The following is a 27,977-nucleotide window of genomic DNA, read 5'->3' as shown; positions in this document are numbered from 1 at the left end:
CGACCTGCATCTTGGCCCCGGATGTGGTGTGCCGTGCTGTCCTCCCTTACTAAACGGCGCGCCATCGCGCTGCCTAGGGCAGAGGGGGGGGGGGGGCGGGGAGGGGGTTAGTGATGGTGACGGCGGCTGGTGCGGTGGCGGTGGCCAGACTAGAGGCGGCTCGAGCTATTTTTCAGTTGGTGTTAGAGCGTACGTTACAATGGACAATCAAGAGCATATAAACTCATGCCTTTTTGTGATTGGCATAACCGTGCAACTGGCTATGCCGCTAGTGGTTGTCAGCCTACAAGTGCGAACGCCACCCGCCATTACCTTCGCCATTGCCGCCGTCACCACATATCAGTGAAAACTCGGACCAGGCAGCCAGTGTGGCAGTCTAGCACACTGGTGATTGTGGGTGCGCTCCAATTAGGTGTTCCACACTGCTTGTGCTCTGGTGATGACGCTGGCTGTCTGGTCCGATCAGTGGGGAGGAATAGGAACTCCTGCAGTACCGTTTCACTCGGAAGTGGCTCAAACGTATTCACTTATTCAGGCTTTGAATGCCACCCCTAACAGGCTAAAATGGTACGTTGCTGTTTCAAACAATCTCACTGTTTATTATGAGGATCTCATGGTCCTCATCATGTACTCCGATTAGACGATACTGCAGCGGGACATTTGACCCAAATGAGATAAGTTAACAGGAAGGACGTTTTTTCATCAAACTTTTATCTTGCATCACGGTAGTTTATTAGGAATGCGATAAGTTTTCGTAGATACTTGAAAAGGCACGCATTTAGCGGGTTGATAATGACTAATTGCGAACTTAGGCACGCATTTAGCTGAAATGATAGGAAATGTCTAGTGATTTGTCTGCCTCATCTTGATTGCGAAATGCCCTGCACGAAATCCACTGTCCCAGTCAACCTTTTCGTGCCTTTTTACCTGACTGTGATATAAACCTAACATTATGTCACTGGCACCAGAGCTAATGGCGGTTTAATGCCCGTTTTTGTTTTAACTAACCATTAAAACTCGCCTGCCAGCATCCCATTTGTGGCGTCTTTTGTCTTGGTGTGAAATTGTCTAATAGTTTGCTTCTAACCAACTATTAATGAGAGCCGTACGAACGCCTTAATGACTCAGTAACTTGACTGACTAGCGTTTGTTCATAATCATTCACACTACTTTAATGCGTTTTGTCGAGCGATACCGACAGTTACTTCCAAAACTATTCGTTTGTTGTGAGAGCTAAATTGTTGCTGACAACACGTCTTGCTTCACATCTTAAATTCTTCGCTGACTGTGCTGTTTCTTCGGCGCTTTCGCTTTCAGCAACAAGTTGTACATTATTACACTGTCGTGTGCATTCGACTCCTTGTCCTATACTCCTTTCAAAACCTCTATATATCAGTGGTATCCAACATCCTAGACCGTTCACTAGCTCCGGCCGTCTTTTGAGGTGCCCTACCTCGGCCCTTCCTGCTTCAACTCACCATCTCCCTCACTCTGAACGTGTTACAGTCGAGGACGACGTGACGGTCGGCAAGTTCTACGCCACCTTCCTCATCCAGGACTACTTCCGCAAGTTCAAGAAGAAGAAGAAGGACGAACACTCGCGCACTCAGGGCGAAAACGATACAACCACCGTCACTCTACAGGTCAGTGATTTTCTTGGGACGCTGGGCATCACCTCAAAGGGGAGGTTAAGCGTTCTGATGGACCGCCAAATTGTGAGGGACTGGTGTCTTTGTGAAGCATATTTACGTGCGTAACATGAGGACGTTTTTGTTCGGACGTTTTTATAAAAGTAAGAAAGAGGAAGAGAGGAATGAGGGGAGCAGACGGACAAACAGTTGGATCCTTCTGGACAAGCAGGATGACGACATTGACGCTTCTCAAGTTGATTAGTCAATAGTCATCTCGCCACTATGTTGCATGTGCCGATTTTCCCTTACATTTTTGTGTGCCGTTTTCCTAGGCCGGTCTGCGAACTCTTCACGAGGCGGGTCCGGAGCTAAAGAGGGCCATCTCGGGTAACCTCGACCAGATGCTGGCCGAGGACACGCCCATGCATAGGGTGAGTGGGCGGGGCCAGCCGCGAGGACACGCCCATCGCGGGGTGGGCGGGCTAGAGCGGTGGTGGTGGGATACATCGGGTGGTATTTGATTTGGATACTAAACATGTGGGATTATGTTGCATACTTATTGTTTGTTTCTTGTTATATAAATGACGTGCAGGGATATGATTAATTGATGGCTATAATGCTCCCTGCTGGCTGTGCACCGTTTTGTATCCTTTTATTATTTAAGTGGTGTTGGCAGTTATCGTAGAGGTAGCGCGCACTCCCCAGGCACCCGATGTCCTGCAGTAGTTCACTGTACTGTTTGCCCTTGGCTCAACATACGCCACCGCTTTGTCGTTTCCGTTGCGTCTTTGACATTTCTGCCGCCGATTTGGTTGGTAGCTGTGGGTGGAATCTAGCTGATTGGGGTGTCTCATAAGAGCTGTCGCCTGGCGTGTGTAAATCGGTGTTCGGTGTGGCTTTCTGTGGGCTCTGGTGATGTGTGTTAAAAGCTTTCTTCCTGGTATTGAGTACCATGTGACCTGTACCGACCCCAAAGGTGCTAGGGCGGTACATCGTTTCGTATCCGCTCTTTAGTTAATGTTCGCGCTTACCCTAGTCTTTCCCGGGTCTTTGCAGTTTATTTGTGCCAATCTTGGTCGTCACCCTTATGTTCCGGTTTTGGTTACAGCTGTGTTGTACGCGGATGTTGCTTCAGCTACTTTTTCCGAATTTCATATTGTCGTTCGTTTGGTTGTAGCCGTGATCGCGCGGATCCAGCGGGAGTGCCTTAGCGACGCACGTTTGACGCCGTTCCTTCTACACTGGCGATGTTTAAAATGAGACGAAAAGTTGTCTTGCTTCGCCTCCGTCTCCCGTTGGATCCGTCACGCTCGCCATATCGCTAAGGGGATAAGGGAGGCCTACGTTAGATGCAGCCGACAATTGAATCAGCTGTCATATACTGCATCACATTGTGTTTCTTTGACAGTCAGAGTTCGCTTCTTTCCAATTATTTCCCATGAGCAACTGAGACAATCGTTGCTTGTTTAGCGTGGCTGCGTCTGGGGAAAGGGTTTATTTTCCGCGGTGCGTCCCTGTTCAGCCCGCGCTGACCACTGGCGCCGTCCCCTTGTGTCTGTCAGCGAAATCACATGCTGTTCGGACGAGTGTGGTCAAGTTTCCGCAGCAAGAACCGAGCGGCCCGCGCGGCCCGTCACGCCGCGGCGCCGGCCACCGTAAGCCGCCTGGTCGCTCGCTCTCACCCCTCGCTCTCTCACCCTCTCACTCCCGACTCTCACCCGACTCACCGCCGTCTTTACCGCTCGCCCTCTAGTCTCCTCTGACTGGCAGTCCCTGCGATGTTTGTCTGTCTGTCTGTGTGTGTGTGTCGTTGTTATAGCTTACAGTCGCGCGCCCCACCAGAGGTATCCATCTACTGTGCCTCCAGCCAACGTTAGCGCGTGGCGAACTCTCTAGCGCGTGTCGTGGCATTTGTCTACCCGTGCTTGACGCTAGCTCTATGTGGCGTGCGAACTATGATTTTCCCCCTAATCGTCTGGTCCAGTGTCTTACCTGTCGTGTCGTGTTTTTATGTTTGTTTGGTTTGATTTGCTGCAGTGTGTCGTTGTTTGCATGCGCCTAACTTTGCTGTGTTTGCATGACTGACTCCTAGTTATGTGTGCAAGATCGACAATTAGACAGAGTAGCAGTGTGGATTTTTTTGCGAGCAGGACCGATGCAAGTTTATTCACCAGCCTCACCTAGCGTGTTTCGTTAGTTGTTTTATTTGTGCATGATGATGCTTAGCACCGAAGGACTATGGTGACTTGGTGAGTGTATTTGCTAGTGAAAATATAAGCGAAAATGCTTTAAAAGAAACTTATGTTCTCTTACTCCCAGTCATTGAGTGGCTGTGCAACTAATCGCACCTCTGGCAAACCCTTGTTCATATCAGGACATCATCTATCGCTCTCGCCTCCCCGATAAGATTCGTGAGCTCTGCCTATCAACGGGCTCAATGCCAAGTCGTGAACACTGCCAACCTAGCATTTTCCATTTAACCGTGATCTTTCCACAATTTCACAGTATGTCGAGCCCTACCTGAAATACATTACTGTGACTGAACACTGACTTATCCAGGCGGCGGCCTCTAACCTGACCTGCCACTTTCCACCCACTCCTAATTGTCGACCTCTGATCAGCTGTCTTAGCACTGCCTCCCTTCCAGACCTGACCTCTGACCCGACCTGTCACTCCAACCACCATCACCTCTGACCTGACTTAACACTGTCTATCCTGACTGACTAACCTGATCTCCATCTTACCAAACGATCCCGACTTACACATGACCAGCTGACCCAACCTACCAGTTGCCAGCTACCCATCACTGTCCTGACCTGACCCACACACACCGGTCTACCCTTGATGACCCTAACGCGATTCACCCCCTGACCCCTGACCTGACCTCTGACCTGTTCTGACCTCCCTGACAGACCAACAACGGGCATCATTTGCCGGTGAACGGCGGCGCGGTGGGCCGCAGCAGTTCGGGAGACGGAGAGGCCATACCGCTCCAGACCCTCCAGCCGGCCACAAGGTGAGAATGCAACGATATGTGGGCTGTTTTGGGACACTGAAATGTAGTCTGGTCGGTGGAGTAGGGATGCGCGAAACAGTGTTGTGGGATGGATGTTGTCAATGTCAAGGAAATATATGAATACTGTATAAGGAAATATATGAATACTGTATGGGGTAGCGGGCAAAGGTAAATAAATATGGCCCGATGTGCAGTCACAGTAGCCCGAGGGTAAACACCGAAACATGCTTTATTGCAAGAGGCGTATACGAGGGCAATGGTGCTTGTTGAGAATATCTTCGCCCGAAGGCTACAGGGGCGTCACAGAGGGCAATGCTTTTTTATTGGCATACATTTTATTTATTATTCCCATACATTTTATTACATGGCGTGCTCCAACTCGTTTATAAATGTCACTATTAGTAAATATGGCGCCGCTCAGAAGGAAATTGAAATAGGATTCAAACACGCGTGGACAACCATTGCCCGTTGTCATAGTGTCAATAACAAAAACATGTAACCGCTCGGTAAGAAATTAAGGTGAATATTGCGGTCGACAGTCAAAATTATCACACACCCAGTTTACCTACGAGCCTTGTAATAACACCGGTTACTGCATTTGTTTTATAGCTCGGATGATCTCTAGCTATGGTGTAAGGTAATCGTGCATTGCATTTCAACTTGTAAAATACGTGTCACATGTAAAATAACTACAGACACTGCCACTGCGGTACAATTGTGCAATAAGGTAAATGTGTATTGCATTCTAATTTGTAACATATGTGTCACATGTAAAATACAGACACTGCGTTACAATTGTGCGATAACCTATTTGTGTAAACAGCGGGTCTGCTACACTTCTCATGTGCGGCACCGACACCATCTTGCTCGTGTGATCGTTTCTTGGGAGTTGGGGCAGTTTGTCGAAGTCCTTGTTTGAATTCGTTCGAGAATAAGACCTTATACCTACTGGTTTTGAAGCCCGATTTTGAATGCTTACCTGGCCTGAGCTGGAAGATTCCGAGTTAGCGGACTGTACTGGCTAACTTGGATAGTTTCGCTTAGGGTTAGTTCCGCTAGTTAATTAAGTTCCGATTGTTTGAACAAAACAGATTAGCTGAGGTCTGGTACTTCGCAGTAGAAACGCTGGTTGTTTCCGTGATATTAGTTTGTCGAACATGATTTCCTCGTGTATCCATCGTTGAGTGATTCATTTGTCATTTATCTCACCAGATTGCGCTACTTTCCAGACCTTCGTCTAAATTTTTGAGTCCTAATGATGGTAAGGGGGAGTGTTTGAATTAGACCGCACAGCACGTCGTCTTTAGTTGCCGATTTGGAGTGCCCTTTTAGTTTAGTTTCTAACAGTTTCTGAGCACCTTTTCCATCTGAATTCAAACGTCACCAAATTATCCAAGTCATCACATCCCTTCCCGTTAAACAACCCTTACTTTTAAACTAAGCACATCCTGTTTCACCTTCCCTGGGAGTTTTATTTATTTCACTGCCCTTGTTAGTTTGATTACCTCTTAACCTGTCTTTTTCTGAGTGCCGTGATCTGACAACTGAGTGCCGTGCTCTGACCATCTAACCCTCCCGTCCGCGCGCGTGCCGTATCTTTGCGCGCCGTCTGTCTGTCTGTGTGCCGGGTGTGTGTGCGTGTGACTGACGGCGTCTGCGCGGTCCGGCGCGGCGGTCGGCAGGTCGGGCCGCAGCAGCAGCTCCCACTGCATTCCACTGCTCGGAGAGGGATTGAGAGAGCTGGCGCGCACACAGGCGCTCGTGCTGACCAGTCTCTCGCCGACACCGCCTCCGGCCACGCCCGGCCTAGGTCAGCAGGGGTGACTTCAGGTCGAGACGGCCAGGGTTGAGCGGATGGCAGCTCGAGGCAACTCTTGTTGTCGTTTCTAGCTCTTTCCAGTTTTCCGGTCTATGTTTGGGCTCGAAGCCGGGTCCTCCGCTGCTGCTGCTGCCGCCGCTGGTCTTTCGTTGGCTGGTCTTCGTGTCTTTCTCGCTGACATATGCGTGTGTTTGTCTGCATTTGCAATCTGCTTGCCTCTTTGTTGGTTTGCCGCTGTGTGCTCGCTGAACGCTTGGTGTTTTCGTCCAGCTAGCTGCCAGCCAACTGACTTTCTACAGCCAGGGAGTTGTCCTGAACTTGGCAGGCTCACGACGGAGAGACGGGGCACGCACCGCAATGCTCCAGCCATTGATTCTGAGTCTTTGCTGCTCGGCTGCGCTGCTTGATATATGTTGCACTGTGTGTTTACTTTTCGCGAACTGTTTTTTTTCTATGAATGTCGTTATTAAAGTGAATATTGAGCTATGAGCACATAAGTCTTGCATCATATTTTCATTGCTATGCATTTTCTTTGGTTTGAATATCGAGAGAAAAAAAAATGTTGCAAAAGTTGCTCTTTAAACTGCACCAGTGTTACTTTTACTGAGGTGGTTACTTAGAGCCCTATATATTCTAGCGTCCCTCTCTGTTAACAATCATTGCGTGCACGGCAGCAATTTAGTGCCTAGTAATTGTATGCATAAGGTAGGTAGCTGTGAGGCGCACTGTAAGTTGGACGGTTTTTCATCACATGGATCTAAGCTTTTACCCGCTCAACTCGAAATGATCCAATGAACTCATGCTGCAGCCGACTTGACAGTTGATAATAATCCCTCCTCTATCGTGATACCGTAATCACATTCTCATTCAGCCCACTGCACCCACTACACGGATAGATTCCCCGCTCGTGCTATCACCCTTCCCGTGCTGACTCCGTCTCGCCTCCCCTCCAGTGCCGAGCAGCCACTGGAGGCCAGGCGCTGACATGCCCGGTGGCGGCGGCGGCGGGGGTGTCGGTAGCGGCGGCGTGGCGCTGTCTCGCTCAGTTCCCAGCAGTCCACACCAGCAGCACGTCAGGATCGACCGGCCACTCTCCGAGGTGGTCGGGTCGGCCGATAACCTCGTAGGAAGGGTGAGTGGTGACGGCGGGGGAATGGGGAAGGGGAATTGTAGTTGAGATGGGAGGGTTGTGGTGGGCCCGTTGGGAACGATAGTGATCGAACTGATGAGCTATAATTCATCGTAAGTCGGCAATAAGCCGCACTAGCTCGATGCGAGTTTGGTAGTAGATCCACAACTTCTCAGTCTGTAGTAAATAAAGTATTCGTCGTGTGGTCGGGTAGAAGTAGTGCTATAACTGCTCAGTAGATTCACTTAACTGGCAGCAGTAGGCCTCGTAACAGTCTGTAGCTGCAGCACTAATGCTCTTGTCTAGCCGTTCCCGCACCGTTCAGTGCCGTACGTTCCGCTAAAAGCAGGCCCCGTTCCGTTGTCGCCAGGTGCTGACTGACCAGGGCCTGGGCGCGTTCTGCGCCGACCCGCAGTTTGTGCGCACGGCCAGCCGAGAGCTGCAGGAGGCCATCAACATGACGCCAGAGCAGATGGACCGCGCCGCGCACATGCTGCTGTCGCGATCGCCGCCGCCGCCGGCGCGGTAGCGCGCCGCCGCGCCACCGGGGCCTCAAGTGCCTGGCAGGGACACTGCCCGCCCTCCCCTCCCCATTTTGTGATACGGCCCAGTCTAGTCCCTCTCAGCTCAGGAGGCCGACGGAGGCCGGTCGGCTGCCGTCATTTTGTACCGCCGGGCCGCCACACACGAGACCGGGCCCCTCGCGCGCTGCCCGACCTCCGCGCCCGCACAGAACGAAAGAGCGAGAGTGTGAGAGAGTTTAGAGAGAGTTGTGAACGAGAGCGAGAGAGATCTTGGACCATTATATGTCTTTCCCATCAACCGTCGGCGCAGTTTGACGTTTCTCTGACGAGGTCCGTGGACTTGACCGCGGCCGGTGCCTGAAGATTATATTATATATACCAGCACAAACCATTCGTCCATTTTTCACCTTGTCGTTGGTGACGTCACTGGCGTTCTCGTCGTTGATTGGCTGCGCTTTTGATGGGCGGCCGGCTACCTTGGGGCCGGTCCGCGCGCGGCCTCTCGCCCCCAGATACCTTTGAACGATGCCATTGTTTCTGCTGGTTCAGAAACCGGCTGATGTGCGCATGCGCGCGCCCGCTGCGCTCATTGGTCGCTAGGCATGCCCCGTTTTGCAGCATTTTGTGATGGGCAACTGTGCCGCCTCGTTGGCGACGTTGGGCGGCGCTGCGCGCCGTCGACTATGTGGGTTTTCGTACTTGGCCTCACGTGTGTGCGTGTGTCGTGTTTGGGAAAGGCGCGTGCGAGAGCGATGGAGTTTGGGTCCGCTCCCGGACCTCCTCCGTAAGTGCAATGGTTAGGGTGCCGGCCGGCCGGGCGGCCGCTGCCCGCCGCCGCCAGCCGTCCGCCCCACCACTCAGGGGCGGACGGCGCAATCAAAACGGCCGGCCGCGCACAGTGCCGCGCGCGCGCGCGTGTTCGATCTTACTCCGGTGACATAATACATATTGTCCTCCCAGGTAGATGGCGCGTTTGGGACGGCGATGGCTTTGCAACTATGCAGTTGGAAATTTGGGTGCTGGTTTTGTTGTGCGCGTATCGTGCAAGTTGAAGCAGGCGCTCTTCGGTGGACTATCCGACTAGTGGTGTGAAACTTAAACGAGCATTTGAGCAACAACTACCTATACACTATACAGTCTCAGACATCATGAGTTTCGCAAATAGCAGGCCCGGTATGTTGGCAGTATGGCCGGAGCCCTGAGGCACCCTGGGCTTGCGTTCGGGTGCGCAGAAATGGTTGACAGATGCTGGCCTGGTTACGATATGAAGTTTTATTGGCGTCTGAAGTATCGAGCCACGCGTTAACACTAAGATGTCTTGTTTTGAACGAGCTATTTTGTTCTCCCAAAGACGTCCTTCACATGTAGAAGAAACACACGGGCCAGCGAGTGAGCAACGTGTATTGCGGAGTTCATGGCTTGATTACCACGGCGCGCGCGTACAGTCACGGCTCCCCACGCCGCACGATCTTGGGGCGCGGGGGCCGGAGAACGACAGTCCCAACCATCGCCAACCATTGGTTATCATACACACCTAATCTTACAGCGTGCTGATGCACGGTCAAAGCAATCACCAAGGAAGGGCGCTGCCGGGCGGGGCCAGCCTAAGCAGGGGACCGATTGTAAGCGGACAGTTGATAAGATAGAAGTGATAGACGAAAACAGGCTTCAGAGTGACAATGATAGTCACAGGCAGTTAAAAGCATACGTCAAGTGGATAAAAAGCCCAGATAAAATACTGTTCAAATGACAAAAGTGGCTGTTAAAAATGCCGCGAAGGGCATGGCTAAAAAGGGATATTGGAATGGTAACAATGGTCAAAAGCGCCCAGTACAATGCCCAATGAAGTCGGCACCGCCCGGGCTTGTGATAACCCAGGCGGGCCGCACTGCGTCTTATTCTACCCCAATAAATGAGCTGGACAAATCCCGGGATATGCAAATCTAAACTAATCACCCGAAATTACCTCTAAATGAGCAAGGCCGGACTCGAGTCGCGGCCTTTCGGTGATGAACACCGAATCCAAGGCACATTTGGCAGCACTCCAAACATCGTGTGGCAACACTCAAACAAATCTCCAGTAATTATGTCCTCCCCGATACCCCATCCAATCAGTTGATGGCCTAAAATCTTCAGCGGGGAAATTGTAACATTGTGACAGTTTATCTAGAGCTCAGCGGTGAATTTGCTGCGATCAGAACGCGGCGAATGCGCCGATCATTTCAGTCTGATGAGCTGTGAAATCAGAACAAGGCGCGCCGACGGCGACTCACCGCGGACTCTCCACAAAACGTTGTTTTCACAGGCGGCCGCCAGACGGCGGGTCGGGCGGCGCGCCGTCTGGCGACTGAGTATTTGCCACTGGAGTTCGGCAACCGTGACTGCCCTGCCGCAGCCCGAGGGGGGACCCCCCTCCCAGGACGGCCAACCCACCACACGACTCAGCAGTACCATACAACAGCATACACACACACTATACACGACACTGGCCGACAAGCTCCACTGCGAGTGACAGTGACGTCACTCTGACGTCATCCGCCGCAGCGAAACGTCACACAGTGCGAACATAAAATAAACGGTTCTTCCTAAAACGCATGCAACGACACTCTGTGTGCACGAAAACAAATAACGTTTCTTCTTCTTCTCTTCTGCGCCTCGGCAACAACTTCTTCTTGGTCGGCGCCCCGTTTCACCGCAGTAACAATGTCCCTAGCTGCACCGCATAGCGGCGACGGCTCCCACCTGCCAACGACTCTCTCTGAAGCAGCGACGCGCAAAGCTCGCCTGGTAAGACGTCTGCGCCGCCCGTGCCAGCGCGGGGGAGGCTCAGTAGATGGCCGGTGGGTGCGCGTGGTGGTTGCCCATGCCGTAACCGTCGTACATCCCGTGGTGCTCAAACGCTGTCAACGAGATAAGCTGAGGTCAGCAGAGGGCACTTTGGAGAGAGAGAGAGAGAGAGAGAGAGAGAGAGAGAGAGAGAGAGAGAGAGAGAGAGAGAGAGAGAGAGAGAGAGAGAGAGAGAGAGAGAGAGAGAGAGAGAGAGAGAGAAGAGGGAAAACTGGGGAGAGAAAGACAGAAGGGAAACAGGCTAGAAGAGCGACAGAGAGGGGAAGATAAAGAAGAAAAAACGAGGAAAACTAGCGGCTTTATATGAAGGTTGCAATAATGAATCCATTAATTTAACCGTCTACCTTTCTTCGTGCCAATTGTTAAGTGAAAATCAAAGCGGACTTTTCAACCACCGAGCATTTGCTAGTTCTATCAATCTTTATCCTGCTCAAATCTAGCCAACGCTACTTACGCATCATCTTGCCGAAGAGGCAGGGGTTGTACATGTTGTAGAACTGGAAGGCGTTGAAGCCGGTCGGGCTGCCGTTAGGGGAGGGCGCGTTGAAGGCCCCGTTGGGCACCATTGGTCGTGGCAGCATGGCCTGAGGCGGCGAGCCCGGTCCCTCACCTGCGAGCGGAGGGAACGGTAGAGGTCAGACGAGTGAGAACACTGCGGGCACTGAGATATGCACAGAACGGTGCAATTCGGCACTACGTATCGCATAGTTGACGGGTAAGAGTAAGGGTTGAACCGTAGACCACTACATATTATAGCCTGGTCTTTGTTTGAACTGTACCAGTAATCGAATGATGTTACTAGCTGCCCAAGATGGGAGCATCTCAACCTCACTTGGTCAACAATTTCATTTCATAACATTGAGAACTGCAGCACGTATGCTAGCTCCAATGCGGCGGAGGCAGAGGAGCACCAGCAAACAATGAGCCTCGACAAGCATCACGACAAATTATCTCGCCAAATAAGTAATTCAGTGCTTTGTCCGTATCCAACAATGAAACATTCGCCGAAATAAGTTTGTAAGGTCATCACAAAGAACACTCAGTCATTTTGCAGCCCCTGACGGCAGTCGCGATCGACTGTGATCGATGCAACTATGCCACACCACAATTATAAAATACTTGCGTGCCCCCAGCTAGCTCACCGATTTCCAAGCGGCAGTCAGCGCTAATTCACAGTTTTCCAGGGATTGTCTCAGATAACTCACCGTTTTCCAGGGGCACTCCTAGCTGGCTGAGTCGGCGGCACTCCGATTTAACACACCGTTTTCAGCGGCATTCCGTGTCAACTCACCGTTTTCAAGCGGAACTCGCGTATTAATTCACCGTCCTCCAGGGGCACTCCGAGTAAACTCACTGCCTTCCACCGGCACTCAGTTTAAACTCACCGTTTTCCAGGGGCACTCCGAGCTGGCTGAGCGCCGTCTCGGCTGCCAGCACCTTGGCCTCCTCGGGGTACAGGCTGAGCCGCGAGCCCTGGAACGTGTTGTACTCGGGCGGCAGTGTCGGGATCGTCACCTGGCGAGAGGCAACACGATTAGGATGATGAACTGTAATCGCCACGCTCCGTGTGGATTGTCCATGAAGGTAATACAATACAATACAATGCAATACAATACGATAACTATCGGGTGTACGAAATGCGGCAGTGCTAGTAGCAGGAGTTTGGTTTGGTCCTACACAAATATAACACAGATATAGCACATATTCGCTCCCACGTTAGGGAACACCAGACGGCTACAAGACATACGAAATGCGCTATACATATGACACGCTAGATCAGGGCGCGGACCGATTACACCTGAAGTACACCTTATTCGTTAGGACTGTGTCATAAGTCCCGATAAAGTACTAAAGTGTGAAGGTGTGCGCAAGAGCAAACGTTAATCTGGATGCAGGTGAAGAAATTTTGACACAGACATAGGTGACCAAAGAACCGTATCAATATGCCAGGTGCACAGTGGCTATTACGGTTGCGTCAGCTCACGATCGGCAAAGGGTTTTATCAGGCAGATACGTAATCACGCGGGAAATGGTTAAACACCTAGCATCAAAATGGGAAAACAGCTCGGTACTTTGTGGGGAATCCCACCTGATGGCTAAGTCAAAGTATCAGCCCAATCTTATAAAGGGCGTGCAATGGATATGGCAGCAAAGTAGGCTCGATGTTTCGTACGCAATCTCATAAAGGCTTATAAATGGGGTAAATGCGAGGCTTATTGGAGGTAACGTGAATTATTGAAGGGAGTGGAGGATTCGCGCCAGACGCCACAAGCATTAGAGACCAGCGTTAATAGCAATATAACGATAAGGCATGAAAGTGCGAACGAAAATGCATTTCTGAGCCTCCGATTTTTTTAAAGACAAAAGTCTGGTAATGAGTGTAAGCCCCTTCTGCTGCCTGATTTGACCTTGCATGACCCGCAGTGACTGACCTTGTACATGAAGAGCTGCACGGTGTCGGCCTGCGGCGTCTGTTTGGAGGTGGACAGCAGCTGGTACTGGGGCTCGCCCCATTTGTTGTTGATGCACAGGTCCACCAGAATCTGAATACGCAGAGGGAGATAAAAATCATACAGAAGAAAATCCAGTGAGGTGTGATGAGACACAACATTGTCACGCTTGTAGCTGAGAAGTCGGTGGATGGCGTTAGTAAGTTTATCAAGTTAGGAATTTCCAGTTACACCTACAAATTGATTAAAGCCTTCCTTTAAGAAATACAACCTACTTCATGCGTACATGAAGACCCATGAAACCAAGAACGAAGCATGTGAAAATGTAGGAATATCACGTATTTTAGAGTGAAATCAAGAAATAACGATAGGGGTGAAAGTGACAGTAAAAAATCCAGGCTAGCGGACTTAAATCGAATGTGAACAATCAGCTTGTACCCATGCAGTCGAACAAATGCGTTATGAATAATTACACCAAGCTGTGCATGATAGGACCAAAGCAGCTGCGAAATGAACCTTTGCCATTTGCACCAGTTGAAAAGTGAAACACAAGCAGACGGAAACCCAAAACAAAGGGAGAAACATACTTGAAGTCTGACATGAAAAGCCTTTGCAGGCAGCCTAAAACCTGGCAAAACGAAAACCAGAACGCAATACTGCCAGGATGAGACTCGCAAGCCAGCAGTGCTCGCCGTACTTATTTGTGGACTATATAGGAACTAAATTATCATGGTACTCGCGAGTCGGAGCCAAGTATTTATATAAGCATATAAGTACACGTGATGTCGAGCTATCACGACAAAAGCTAACAAAAAAAAAAAAAAAATACGAACATCTCCCCAAATGATTTGCGAAAGCGAGACGATTCACAAATGCAACATAACAAGACGAAACGATTCACGAGGGCGACAAATTGCGAAAACGGGACGATTCACGGGACGAGCACAGACCACGCGGCTACCTGAGCGGCGTTCCTCATCGGTTTCAGAGTGCACGGATTAGTGAGAACGAACTCCATGTCGGGCACATAATCGAAAAACGCCCGCATCTGCAAAACCGACGTCAGTGACTGATGATCGCAAAATAAAGAACGCAGAGTACTAGTCGCTGGTTTGGTAGCTAGACTACGTGATGCAATAAAATAGCTGCATAATAAATAAATAAATAAATAAATAAATCTTGGGTAGTTGAAAGTTAGAAGTAGGTTGGTCAACTAAAGTAGGACGCTAAAACAAAAACAAAACTTACTGCTTCCGCATGCAAGTTAGTAATATAAGGCAGGCTCGAAACTCAAACCACTGCGCGCGAGTCCGTACTCACCTCGACGGGTTTCCTGTGTCCGCCGGCGGCGCGTGCGGCGGCGGCAGACGGCGACAGGAAGCTCCGGTTACGGACGCCGGCGGCGCCCCGGTTACGCTGCTTGTTGGGAGAGCGGAACAGCGCTGAGCCAGGAGAGCTGAGGGAGAGGGGAGAGAGGGGTTAAACAAAAAGCTGCGGAACATCAGCTCATAGGTAGGCAGGAAGATGTTTAGTGTTAGAAGTTAGCATCAAGTATAAGGTGAAGCACAGTCTCCCCAAAAACGTTGTATATTTTTCCATGAACGAAAAAAAGCACCAAGCCACACAGTGGCACTTTATTATACATGAAAAAACAAAATGTAAAAAACGTTGGCAGTATCCTGTCCAACAGAAACAAGAATAATCATGAAGCTAGCGCATGTTTCACCAAATGAGCCCAGTCGAAACGGAACTCACCCGGGGCTGCCGAGTCCTGTGGGTACGTAGAAGGGGGCGTCCCCCACAAACCCGTGCGGCGGCGGCTGATAAACCGCCGGCGGGCAGTGGGCGGCCGCCTTGTACCGGTCGTGGCGAGACTTGTCGATCGGTTTCGCCCACGTCACCTCCACCAGCGAGCCGTCCAGCTCGGTGTCTGTGAGAGAGCAATACGAAGGTCGATTTGTATTTTTCTTCCAGAAATAGGGACAAAAGGCTGGTGGAAGAGGATTTTATACAAGGTGCGATAAATCCAGTATTCCGATAGAAGTACGGCAATAAAACCAAGAACGCTGATCGCTGAAATTCAACTGATATGATTTGGAAAGCACAGAGGTGACCATTTTTAAAACCAGCGGAAACGCGTGGTGTAAGACAACAATCGAAACACACCTGTTCTGAACAAACGTCACCCTACCACGCACGTAATTCAACAAGAAAACGTCAACCTCGGAACCAGCCGCGTCCCACACCATTTCGCCTACTTGTTCAGAAACGTCTCCGTTTCCGGTTCAAACATCCGACCCGAGTACGAAGCCTGGTCCGAGTTCGCTATACCCGCAGTGTTTTAAGCACAGCCCCGCTGACTCAGCTGATTTCACCGTGGGCGTATCGGCGCTGAGTCGGGGAGCGCCGACCTCACCTGCACTCCCCCCCCCCCGTCTCAGCCCCCCAGGTATCAGCAGAGCCTTTTGACTGATATGACCGGGATTAGCCGACTGCCAGTCGAGCGCCGTCTCAAGATGGCCGGGCAGGGTCCGCAGCGATGATTAGAACAGAGTGTTCCTCATACGGCACGGCCCGACCAGCCGCACGGACGCCAGGCCGGCTGATAGTGCAGGTGATAGGGGGACGCCATTTGGGTAGGGAGGTCGGTAATGGTGGTGAGCTTAGAGAAAGGATGGGCTTACGTTACAGCGAGTTAAGTGCTGATGATACTTGAGGATAAGAGATCGGTCTGCTTTGACAGACGTCAACTTACTCGTGCCAACTTCTTCGACAATGCATCAGAATAAATATCCTGTTAAGTTCGGGTAGTGAGTGAAATTACTTTTTTGTAGACAGCAGTAAGCATGGTTCAGATTGAAGACAATGCCATCATTTACACCCTATCAAGAACACTTAGCAAGTGCACAAGAATTCGTAGCCATCTGACAAGTCCGGCATTTTTCATTCTCTGCATACCAGAGCCGTGATTCGGGTCTAATCAAACAGCTCACAACTGACGCCACTGAGCACAATGTCAACAGCGGCTGTGTGCGTTCGTGAGCCATTGCTCGTACTGCAGCACTGACGCTGCCACACGGTCTACCCGGCAGAAAAATGGCAATCGTATGTCCATTGTCCGGGAGTGAGGGCAAAGTTCAGTGTTGAGGAGGCCGAGGATGGCATGAGCCATAAATAAGCCTGCATGACACACACTATGTAAGGGAGTTGACAAAACAAAGTTAACAAGTCGAAAAACATCGTAATTAAAAATCAGACACCATTGGTTCATTGTGACAGAACCGAAGTTGGCGACAAATCATAAGTTTCGTTTCTCCGTAATTACCTACCACACCCATGAGATATCGTTCGCCCAACCCACCAGCCTTCCCGGAGACGCCACTAATCATGGTCTGCTGCGCCAACAGTCACTTTTGAGCCCCCTCCCCCTCCCCAATAAAAACTTCACCCGCCACTGATCAGATTGACCTCCCCAGAATAATGCCTGGTTCCGCCCCTGCCACGCGAGGTCAGCCGTGCCCTCGGGCGGTCACCGGACGGTACTGGCGCGTGACATTTACCCGTTCAGTAGTGACAGATTCGCGTGCTTTGGTGATGCGTATCTGTATCGGTGGAACACGGTAGAAGACAGGCGAAGACGGTGGTATTTTTAACGAGTAACAAAATCACAAATTGTGATATTATAATCTGTGAGGTGCAGATAGGATAAAGAGGGCTAGTTTGAAAACGGACACCAAATCGGAACGATTGTCAGCAACGTTTCACACGGCCACTGAATACTCTGAAAGTCTGAAGGATGGAAGAACACTGGTTGGAGCCAGGAACTGTCAATTTCAGGTCAGTCTTCCCTATCTTTCAGTGGCTCCCGAGTGTGACTGTCCCTGTCGAACCCTCCTTAATTACCCTCCGGTAAAAACCCTCCGGTATGCAATAATCCTTTGCCTACCGTGACATTCCAGAGACAAGGCACCAATTGAGGGGGGGGGGGCTCGTGCTCTAACTAAGCCGGGCCCAAGTGTTTAAAGTTGAACTCGTATACCTTGGGAGGGCAAATATTAAGTACAGACAATGCACATTATGAGAATTGCAAGTGCTGTCCTCGAGTCACATGAGTTATAGCGTGGTTGACCGGAAAGATCGAGATACGAAGGTTGTCTAAAAAATATTCGTTATGCTGGTAAATAGACCTCCGTATACGGCATAGCCGGGGTATCAGGCTAATTAAAAGTTGTTCTAAACATTTCACATGTTTCAAGACAAATTCTACCAGCAGCCCCAATAACTAATGCACGCATTTTTTATTTCTTTAGTCTGTTTCCTTTCCTTTTACTTTTGCAGGTTTCGTCTCAAAAGCCACCCGTAATTTAGGCAATGAACCACAGGCAAACAACAATATCGAAGTTGATTCTACCCCGCTGAGTACTCACGGTCAAGTTTCTCCTGGGCGCGCGCCGCCTTGTCCCGGTTGGAGAAGTGCACGAACGCAAAGTCCCTGAGCTTCTTGACGCGCTCCACGCCGCCGTCAGCGGCGCGACTGAAGGCGTCTCGGATCTGGTCCTCGGTGGTCGACAGCAGCAGGTTCCTCACGTACAGCACTGTCACCTGTAGGGTGGGCGCAGGGGTGGGTTAAAATGTTCGGCACCGGCAGCATTTACACCAGTTTGGTGCAGGACTACAGGTCGGTCTACCTATAATGCGTTGGGTTCACTTTTGGTGTGCATGTTTCGTGTCTTCCCTGCACCTGATCGGACCATTGCTTCTTTTACATGGGTGTAACTTTGTATACTTTCGAGGTCCCATGTGGGACCCCAATGCGAACATTTGGGACCCCAATTGTCATTTTGGGACCCCAATAGTGGAGGCCCCCGAGACACATCAGCTTCTTTGCAAACGGAGGTCCGATATTCATATAAAAGGTTCTCTGTTTAAATAGGAGGCCCCTTGGACAAATCGGAGGCCCTGTTGGACAAATAGGAGGCCCCCTGAACAAGTAGGAGGCCCCCTGAACAAGTAGGAGGCCCCCTGAACAAGTAGGAGGCCCCCTGAACAAGTAGGAGGCCCCCGGAAAACAGGAAGTCCCCTGGAGAAATAGGAGGCTCTCTGGACAAGTAGGAGGCCTCCTGGACAAATAGGAGGCCCTAGACAAATAAGAGGCCCCTAGACAAATAGTAAGCCCCATGGACAAGTAGGAGGCCCTCTGTACAAATAGGAGGCCCCCCTGCAAAAATAGGAGGCCCCCTGGACAAATAGGAGGTCCTAGACCTAGACAAACAGGAGGCCCCTTTCACAAAAGGAGGCCCCTGGACAAATAGGAGGCCCCATGGACAAGTAGGAGGCCCTCTGTACAAATAGGAGGCCCCTGCAAAAATAGGAGGCCCCCTGGACAAATAGAAGGTCCTAGACCTAGACAAAAAGGAGGCCCCTTTCACAAAAGGAGGCCCCCTGGACAAATAGGAGGCCCCTTTCACAAAAGGAGGCCCCTGGACAATTAAGAGGCCCCCTGAACAAGGAGGCCCCCTGGATAAAGAGGAAGCCCCCTAAAAATAGGAGCCCTCTGGATAAATAGGAGGCCGCTTGGAAAATAAGAGGCTACTTTAACCAATAGGAGGCCCCTTGGACAAATAGGAGGCCCCCTGAACATGTAGGAGGCACGCTGGACAAATAGGAGGCCTCTTGGGCAAAGAGGCCCCCTAGAAAAATAACAGGTCCCTTGGACAAATAGGAGGCCCCCTGGACAAATAGGGGACCTCTTGAACAAATAGGAGGCTCCATGGACAAGTAGGAGCTAGAGGCTCTCTGTACGAATAGGAGGCCCCCTGGACAAATAGAAGGCTCCCTTAACAAAAAGGAGTCCCTTAAAAAAAAGGAGGCCCCGGGACAAGTAGGAGACCCTTGGACAAATAGGAGGCCCCTGCACAAATATGAGACTCCTAGTCGAATAAAAGACCCCTGGATAAATAGGAGGCCCCTGGACAAATAGGAGGCCCCTGAACACGTAGGAGGCCCCCTAGATAAAGAGGAGGCCCCCTGGAAAATAGAAGCCCCCTGGATAAATAGGGGACCTTCTGGAGAAACAGGAGGCCTCCTGGACAAATAGGAGGTCCCATAGACGAATAGGAGGCCGCTTGGACAAATAGGAGGCGCCGTTAACCAATAGGAGGCCCCCTAGACAAACAGGAGGCCCTCTGTAACAGTAGGAGGCTCTCTGTACGTACAAGAGACCGGCGCTCGACCTGTAGAAGCTTAGCCGTATGTACGCTAGGAGGCTCTCTGTGCAAGTAGTCGAAGTAGGAGGCTCTCTGTACTGTACCTACAATTACAAATAAGAGGCCCCCTGGGTAACTTAGATGCAACACAAATCGGAGGTCACCTATAAAAAAGCGGGACTCTGTTGGAATACCTGATTTAATAAATTATTTTCCTGATATTCAAATTACTTAGGTAATCCTCGTCCGCCCATGGGGGGGGGGGGGCAGTGGTTGCCACACCCCCCACCCCGACCTAGGTAGTTTTTTCTGCTCTGCACTAAACATTTTGATTGCTAGAAGTCGGATATTTCGTATAGCTGCTGCTCTATCCTTTTTTAGCGTCCACTGAAAATTTCAAGTTTCTGTGGTTTTTGGTTTCGGAGATATGACCTTATTCTTCAGGTAATGTCATAACCCAAATGACAAATACCCAATATCTTGCGTTGGCGTTGGGTCTTGTGAGCTTTTGACACCTTGATTTCGGCCTTTTTTGTCAGTCTTACCTCCCACCTATCATGGAACATGTTGTTCAATGATGTAGAGATGCCAGGGTCAGGGTCAAGGTCAACCTAGGTCGTCTAAAAATATTGCGTTTTAGGCAAGCTGAATTTACTTTCGTGAAGTTTCTTTGACTGTATTTTTGGCAAAAGCTTCTCAGTTCATGATCTCATGTAATATGGACACATTCACAGTCGGTGCACACATCAGTATACTCGTACACACAGACACACACAGACATACAAACACATGTCATTGACCTTGAGCTAACTTGACCTGAAATGACCACAGCCAGCAAAAACCTAGTCGGATAGTGTGACAAAGAGGTTCTAGCTGGCTTGGCACCACAATACGGCAGCGTCATCGGTACATGATGAGCAGCGCACGTGATATTCCAACGGGCAACGGTGACCCCAAACAGCAACATTCTTTAGTTTGACCTGACCTGGAAGGTCAATGACTGACCTGATGAGGTAAAATTGGTATCATTGGATTCGTCACTTCCCAAAGAATCTGTTGCTCTTGACCGCAAGGCTTAAAATCTTGTAAGAAAAAATTGTGGTGATGTCGAATAAGATACCTACACAAGCAGCGGGCCAACCCATCATATACCGATGACGCTGCCGTATTAGTGCCAAGCGAGCTAGAACAGCTCTTTGTCACACTATCCGACTAATTTGCTGGCTGTGGTCATTTCACGTCAAGTTAGGTCAAGGTCAATGATATGTGTTTGTATGTCTGTGTATGTCTGTGTATGTACTGATGTGTGCACAGATCGGTTTGTGTGTCCCTATTACACTTGATCATGAAGTGAGAAGCTTTTACTAAACATACAGTCAAAGAAACTTCACGAAAAGTAAATTCAGCTTGCCTAAAGCGCAATAATTTTAGATGACCTAGGTTGACCTTGACCCTGACTCTGACATCTGTACATCGCAGAACAACATGTTCAATGATAGGTGGGAGGTAAGACTGGCAAAAAAAAAAGCCGAACTCAGCGTGTCAAAAGCTCACAAGGCCCATAGCCATCGCAAGATATTGGGTATTCGTCATTTAGGACATGACATGACCTGAAGAACAAGGTCATATCTCCAAACCCAAATGCCGCAGAAGCTTGAAATTTTCAATGGACGCTGAGAAAAGATAGAAAAGTAGCTATACAAAGAAAATCAGGTTTCTAGCTTAAAAAATGTTAAGTGTAGAGCAGAAAAACTAACTTGGGGGTGGCGACCCTCCCCCCAGGTGCCGGCGAAGGTTAACCCTCACACTTTCTGGGGTCGGCTTACGGCTAGATTCCTTGCGCAATGCTGTGCCGTTAATTTTTTTTTCTATTATAAAGGCATTGTGTTTTATTGTCAAAAGTGAAAAAGCCAGAAATTTTCGTCGATTTCGGATGCCGCGGGGGATATTTACATACAATGTCACCCTGCTGGCCTGGATCCACCAGTAGGGTCAGGTGACCTACCATTTCTTTATCGATATTAAAAAAAAATCATGGCATCAGAGCTGTGACGAAAAATAAGTGGCCTAAATCCGATGAGAAAACTGGATTTGGGGGTACCCCATGTTTGGCTTCTGAGCCTCTGGTCCCCCAATGAAAATTTCTTAGAGGAGGCCCTGGCGTGGCTCGTAAATTACCGCTTCCGCAATTGGAGGCCCCTAATTGCTTGGAGGCCCCCACTAAATGGAGGCCCCCTTGGACGTTTGGGACCCCAATGGTGATGTCAAAGTTTCACCCATGTTCTTTTATCAGGTGTCTGCAGCATGTATCAAAAGTCGAAGATTCAACCATGGCCCTCCGCCCGTTATCATGCCAGTCGATCATCTTACAGTGACTGACCGTCGTCGTGACTGGCCGAGCGAACTGTCCAATTCGATCCTCCTGACATTCGATCCCCCGGCCGCTGCAGAAACAACAAGCCATCACCGCCGCCGCCGCCGGCGTCACTGCCCCCCCCCCCCCAGCCGCCGCCGCTCTGTCCCCCTCCCCCCCCCCCCCCAATGCCGCGCTTCCCTGACAACCACTGCGCTCGGTTTGTGTGGTGTCAACTGACAGCGATCAGCTGACACGGCGGTGTGGCCGTCATTGAGGGTGCGAACTTGAAACCGCACCATCTGGCCGCTAATGAACAGCTGACAGGGACGCGAAGGAGCGACTTCTGAAGTGTCTAATGCCCGGTAAAACCGATACATACTGTGAACTGGCATAATACTGAACTTGAGGAATCGCAGGACAAGTCTTCAGTAGCCTAGAATGCATTAGTGATTTGATCAGGTGATCTGATATACCTATTTGCCTAATTCGTATTCATTGGCTTACTCATTTACTTGAAAGCATGAGCAATACGAGCTGGAAATCGCTGTGTGGTTTGTCCTACATTCTTGCAGTGCATTCACTGTTACATTTGACATCGTAACCCACTCGGAATCAGCGTGATAAAGACAGCCAGTAAGTTAACTTTCGGGGATTGGCGCACAAACACAAAGGTAACCAAACTGCCATACCATGGACTGTAATCGCCACGCCCCGTGTGCATTGTCCATGATTGTAATGCATACATACATGCTTGTAATACCATAAAGATTAGGGTCGGCAGCGGTAGCGGTAGCCCCGCAAACATTTCGGCATGTCGCTCTGTCATGGCAATGGGGTATTGAACCGGTGCTATGGCCTATGAGCAGAAATACAGTGAACTCGGACGCAGCACGGCGGGGCGGGGCGGGGCGGGGCGACGCGGGGAGACGCGACGGTGCGTGGGGATGGGGTGGGGAGGGGAAGGAGGCAGGGGATACTAGAGGGTGTCGGTTACGCGGTAGCAGTAGCGGGGGACGAGGGGGGCGATGACCGGACTAGCCAGGGAGTCTCGCCGCCGCTGCCGCCTGAAGAAGCAGAGCGCGACTCGACACTGACACATCACCCCCTGCCTCTGCCCCATCCCCTCTCTATGCCGCCCCACCGCCTCCCCGCCTCTCCCACTCGTCAGTCTCATGACACACGATCCGTCTCCGATGATAAGATACGCCCGCCGCTCGGACCAGTAAAGTCGAGACGGTCGGGACAGCCGTCAGCCCGGCTATCGATGTACTGCAAGGCATTTGGCGACCCCCAGCAGCCGCGTTGTACGGGCATGTGGAGGTAAAATTGTCAGTTGCAATGGCTGTAGGTTGTTCTCATAAGGAGTTATTGGTAGGTAACTAGTTATCCCTTATATCAACTTGATCAGATGCGTGCTTTTCCTGCCAGTTGGGACTTCGGTGAGCGCAAATAAAAAAGTGAATGAAGTTACGTGGAGAAAAATTTGCATGCATGCTTGAGACCACACAGCATAACCATGTGAATGGTTATCTACATAAAACTCCCATGGCCAGCTGTTCCCAGACCATGTTCAGCCCGAAACGTATCAGTCTCTAAATTCCGAAAATGTGGTATGCTATTTTACCACCTCCACACACAGTTGGGCTCTACGGGCTGGCAAATACTGACACCACACAAAGTTCGTACTGAGTCAATCGAGCTGGCCTGAGTAACACCTGTGCCAGTCGCCCGGTCACCGCCCCGCTCTATCGCTCCGTGCGCCGGTAGAACCAACTCCCGACGCGGCGCAACGCCAATTCCGGATATTTGACCGACACCGTACCGCAAATAGTGAGGGCGAAGGAAATGAGTTTGGAGGCCGTTTGGTGTGCGGCACAGGCAGGACAAAACGCGAGCTAAGTTCCGTAATGTAGAAACAAGTAAATTACACCTGTGCTGTGCTATACTTCATACTGCCTTGACTTTTAGTGCATACTTTTAGTGTTTATTCGAGAAGACGAACCACCTAGAGGTGGTTCGACTTATCTTAGCCAGCTGTGTGACGGTGACTCATAAAATGGCACGTCACGAATCAATGATGTCACGGCAGGTCAAATAACGGCTGTTTGCATAGGTGGACGGACGCCGACGGCATTCAACACAGATTATCACACTATGGGAGGCGCGTCGGCATGTAGGAATGTCCACGAGGCTATCATAGGGCGCCCCAGCTGAGAGCTGGGTTTAGCGGCGTCGAGTTTGGTCTGTCTGTCCCAATCAAAAGCCTGTCCCAATTTGCATAAGAGTTTCAACATTACAATTGGAACGAAAGCATGGAAGATGATGAAAATTAAGCCCAAAGCAACAAACGAGTGTTGCAGGCATTATGGAACGTCTCATGAAACATACGATCGCAGTTGCTGAGTAGCAAAATATCCACTAAGGAACACCCAGAAACCGAATACAACAAGAACAGGTGCAGAAAAATCAGGCATAGAATAACAAAAATAGCACCAAAATGTACCATCACCCAGCCCCATTTTCCACCAGCAGTTCTCACCTTGGACATGGTCTCCTCGTCGACGTCCGGCTCGGGCTCGGCCCAGTCGACCGCGATGGTCTGTCCCCAGAGCTGGATCCGGCCCGGGATCAGCTTCCTGCGGGCCATCGCCGCCGCCTTGTGGTTCTTGTACTCGACGAAGGCGAAGCCGCGAGACTTGCTCTTGTCGGTGACGCTGCTGTAGACGATGACGTCCACCACGCCGTCCGTCACCTTGGACATCTCCTCGAAGATCTCGTCCCGCACCTTGTTCTTGGGCAGGCCGCCGACGAAGAGCCTGCAGTTATCGACCGACTTGACGACGCCGATGTAGCGGCCTTTACGGATCTCGTAGTTGTTGAGCTGGCGAACCGCCTGGCTAGCCTCGGCCGGAGTGCTGAACATGACGAAGGCGTAGCCGCGGTTGGTGCCGCTGAAGTCCATCATCAGACGCACCTCGTAGATCTTGCCGACGCGCTCAAACACGGGCGCCAGCTCATCTTCAAACAGATCTCTGGGGATTTTCCCGACGAACACCTCGCTGCCTTTGGCCGGGGGCGGGCCCTGCCAGTTGGGCGGCGGACCGCCGTACTTGCGCTGACCGTTCTCCTGAATGATGTTGTAGCCGGTGCGCTCCATCAGCCGCAGCAGCGCCAGGTTGTTGACTTTGTCGGTGGCCAGCCGGCCGTCGGCGGCCGAGCCGGGCGAGGAGGCGGCCGGGGTGGAGCGGCCATCCTGCCGGGCAGGGTCCAGGTCGGGCTCCGACGGACCTGAAACGGACAGGTTCTTCATGGCGTCGTTTAGCGGGGTCGCCGCTGGTGCTGCGGCTGGCGCTGGAGCTGGCGCTGGCGCTGGTGCGGGGGCTGGACCCGGTGCTGGTGCCGCCGCCGCCGCCGAGGCCGGCGACGGCTGGGGAAGGGGAGGGGGCGGCGCGTGCGAGCCTCCTCGAGGCATCTCGGCGGCGACTCGGAGCGGGAAGAGCACTGGACGAGCTCACGGCGACCTGAGCTCCCGACTGGCTCACAGCTCGCGCTCAGCTCCGGCCGCGTCGCGCTCAGGTGACCCACTCGCCGGTACCTGTCGCGCCGCGCCCTGTTCGGGCCACGATACCCGCTATCTAATCGGCGCACTGCTCGGGCGCCGATAGGGGGTCGCTCCCGTGACGGTGGGGAAGGGGAGGGGACATCGCGGAGCGACGCCGCACTGATTTTGATGGCTGCGCCAAACGGATGTTGCCCGGATCGTGAATAAATCCAAGGTTCATATAGATATTTGCGTAAAGAATAGCCTGCGCTTCAATTATTATCAATGGTTCCGCGAAAGGACGTGGAAAGCGTATTTCTCAAGGGTTATCAAATTTTAATTCCAACAAAAACCAGTGGATGCACTACATTAACAAATAGTTTTCGGCGGTTCCTCCCTCCCCGTCCCCTTCCAGCAGCCTTCAGACCGTGGTGGGGCGGCGGGCCTCAAGATCAACGTCAAGGCCTCAAAATCAAGGGCTGACCAAGGCGTTTGGCATGACAAGGGTAACGAAAATACAACAACTGTTATGTAACTATTGGTCATTTATTATTTTGAACTCTGTCCTCGTGCACAATACAGGACCTGGGACCATAACAATAATTGATAATTTACCAATGCATTCCACATTAATTGGCAATCGCATCATCATTCACCAGCCAGTCAGTTATCACCACCAGACGACAAACAGCAAAAAAAAAACGAAAATAGCGAAAATTGAAATCACTTACCGGGGCTCGTACACTGGTAAAACGGGTCGAAGTAGAAACTTCCAAATCCCTTAGTGGGTCTCATATAATGCATGACTTCCCCCATCGTTCAAGATTCAGGTACAAACAGAAGAACCACTTCACGTCTTCACGTTAGCTTCGCAGTTCCAGATCATTCCCGCCAGACGCACAGACAGCACCCGCGGAATTCCAGCCAACGAATGAAACGCGCCGGCGCGAGCTTTCTGGCGGCTGGCCGTTGCTACGCGACGCGTCTCCAGCAGAATCAAGCTCGCTAAATTTGGCGCGAGTCGTGGGATAAAAGCAAGGATAAAGCATCGCGAATTTTATTCAACGAAAACGTTTTTTCATGAATTGAGTGACAAATAGCTTATAACATATGCACAACAAATTTGAAAATATTTTATTCAGAGTGGCGATTGCCATTTATCAGCACTATTCCCCTAAATAGAACGGCCACTTTCTACTTGCATCTGAAACCAGGCTTATTCCTTGCATTGTCTGCATTCGACAGTCGCCTTTTCTCCTGTATTCATCGGGGCACTGGCCACTGTCTAGCTCTTATCGTTTATGATTCAAGCAGGCTATACCTAAGCGAAATCCAGATGAAAATATGCTCTATCCGGTGACCGTTCCTGCCACGCCTATTTATTCAATTTGTCATTTTCCCATGATCCATTCCAAGCGCCAGGCCCTGGGGCTGGCTGGACCTATTGATTTTCTACATACGCGCCGGCCGAAGGGGGGGCGGGGCGGAACGACCCCCCTCGCTGTTTCGCCCCTGATGGAGCTAGCGCGTCGCGGGAAAAACGAGCGTGTGCGCCGTTACGAGACACAGCGGTTGAGACCCGATTAGCGAGTTTAAGGTCCGAGGTCAACCGGTGACCTCTGAGTTCAGGTCAAGTGCCCCAAGTACGGTTCTGTTTTTGGTGAATAACTTCGCAAAAAACGGGCGCAGAGCCGCGATTTTGGCAGCATCGTGTTTGCCTCGCTCAGGCGCGTCGAATGATATACTTTTTATTTGGGTGAGGTCAACTTAGGGTGTTGACCTCGGGTCACGGTCAGGTCAGCGCCCAGGTCAGGTCAGGTCAGGTCACGAAATTGGTCAAAGGAGGTCATGTCACATATCATTCGATTCGGCAGGTCTTCCTGAGTCCATTGGTGGCTTTCCCGACTCGCTATCTCAGTTAAATCGGGAGTTATTGACGAAAAAAAAACTAATATGACCCTAATGACGTCATAAGCGACATCACGCAAGGTCAACATTGCAAAATTAACGCAACGATCCTCGCAAGGAGTGCATGAAATCACGATTCTGTGTGCTTGAGATAGTTGGAGATCGTTCCCAGCGCTAGAATAGCAGTTTTTATTTTTCCCCATTGAGTTATAAATTATAATAGTGAGGTCACGAAAATGACCTGACCTCATATGACCTATAGGGTTAAGCTACCTACACGGCTCTTTATTTTAGGGGGGGGGGGGAGATGGTGACTCATGATATACCTGATCCGTAATCGGGCCAATGTATCTTAATTTCAGCCCCATCTGACTGGGTCTTATCACGAGCAAAAAAAACGAATTTTCTGGTTGCTAGAAAAAAAGTTCAATTGTACCGTATTGGCGTAGCATTGTAGCGGCGGTAGCACAGCTGAGAAAGGGTGTCCTACCTGTTGGATTCCGGGGACCTGTCGGAGGTCTGAGGGCAATATATCGGCAGCCCGCAGCTG

General features: G+C 50.8%; 2 protein-coding genes across 17 annotated transcripts in view; one reads left to right on the top strand and one right to left on the bottom strand.

The window, feature by feature from the left end:
- LOC122394696 (muscle calcium channel subunit alpha-1-like) overlaps window positions 1-9,082 on the top strand; it is a 122,938-nt gene extending 113,856 nt beyond the window's left edge. For 8 of the 15 annotated variants that reach the window (XM_043391740.1, XM_043391741.1, XM_043391736.1 and 5 more), the window contains exons 31-37: window positions 1,507-1,643; window positions 1,964-2,062; window positions 3,194-3,286; window positions 4,544-4,647; window positions 6,330-6,457; window positions 7,420-7,598; window positions 7,966-9,076. In XM_043391740.1, the coding sequence (XP_043247675.1) occupies window positions 1,507-1,643; window positions 1,964-2,062; window positions 3,194-3,286; window positions 4,544-4,647; window positions 6,330-6,457; window positions 7,420-7,598; window positions 7,966-8,124 (899 nt within the window). In that variant the 3' untranslated portion in view covers window positions 8,125-9,076. Of the gene's footprint in view, window positions 1-1,506; window positions 1,644-1,963; window positions 2,063-3,193; window positions 3,287-4,543; window positions 4,648-5,876; window positions 5,909-6,329; window positions 6,458-7,419; window positions 7,599-7,965 lie in introns of those variants that run through there. The other 7 variants (XM_043391743.1, XM_043391745.1, XM_043391744.1 and 4 more) reach the window with 6 other exon arrangements.
- A 420-nt stretch (window positions 9,083-9,502) lies between these two features.
- On the bottom strand, window positions 9,503-26,532 carry LOC122394693 (probable RNA-binding protein 46). 2 transcript variants are annotated; one of them, XM_043391729.1, is made up of 10 exons: window positions 26,251-26,457; window positions 24,518-25,266; window positions 17,844-18,018; window positions 15,172-15,346; window positions 14,737-14,872; window positions 14,378-14,464; window positions 13,399-13,509; window positions 12,352-12,481; window positions 11,421-11,576; window positions 9,503-11,019 (listed from the first exon to the last, which is right to left on the bottom strand). In XM_043391729.1, the coding sequence occupies exons 1-10, from the start codon at window positions 26,333-26,335 to the stop codon at window positions 10,946-10,948; spliced, it is 1,878 nt and encodes a 625-aa protein (XP_043247664.1). In that variant the 5' UTR covers window positions 26,336-26,457; the 3' UTR covers window positions 9,503-10,945. The 2 variants fall into 2 exon arrangements, with proteins under 2 accessions (XP_043247664.1, XP_043247665.1); XM_043391730.1 differs by lacking the exon at window positions 14,378-14,464 and having other exon boundaries at window positions 26,251-26,532.
- Between the last annotated feature and the right edge of the window lie 1,445 nt (window positions 26,533-27,977).

The sequence above is a fragment of the Amphibalanus amphitrite genome, unplaced genomic scaffold (genome assembly GCF_019059575.1).
Source record: "Amphibalanus amphitrite isolate SeventyFive unplaced genomic scaffold, NRLGWU_Aamphi_draft 000606F_arrow, whole genome shotgun sequence".
Classification (NCBI taxonomy): Eukaryota; Metazoa; Arthropoda; class Thecostraca; order Balanomorpha; family Balanidae; genus Amphibalanus; species Amphibalanus amphitrite.
This window is presented reverse-complemented; position numbering and strand designations above follow the sequence as displayed.

Excerpts from the sequence above, each read along its gene's own strand:
- LOC122394693 (XM_043391729.1), bottom strand. The coding sequence starts at position 26,335 with ATGGGGGAAGTCATGCATTATATGAGACCCACTAAGGGATTTGGAAGT. Across the intron at positions 14,873-15,171 it reads ACAGGACTCGGCAGCCCCGG|CTCTCCTGGCTCAGCGCTGT; the intron begins GTGAGTTCCGTT and ends CCTCTCCCTCAG. Across the intron at positions 14,465-14,736 it reads GACACAGGAAACCCGTCGAG|ATGCGGGCGTTTTTCGATTA; the intron begins GTGAGTACGGAC and ends TCGGTTTTGCAG.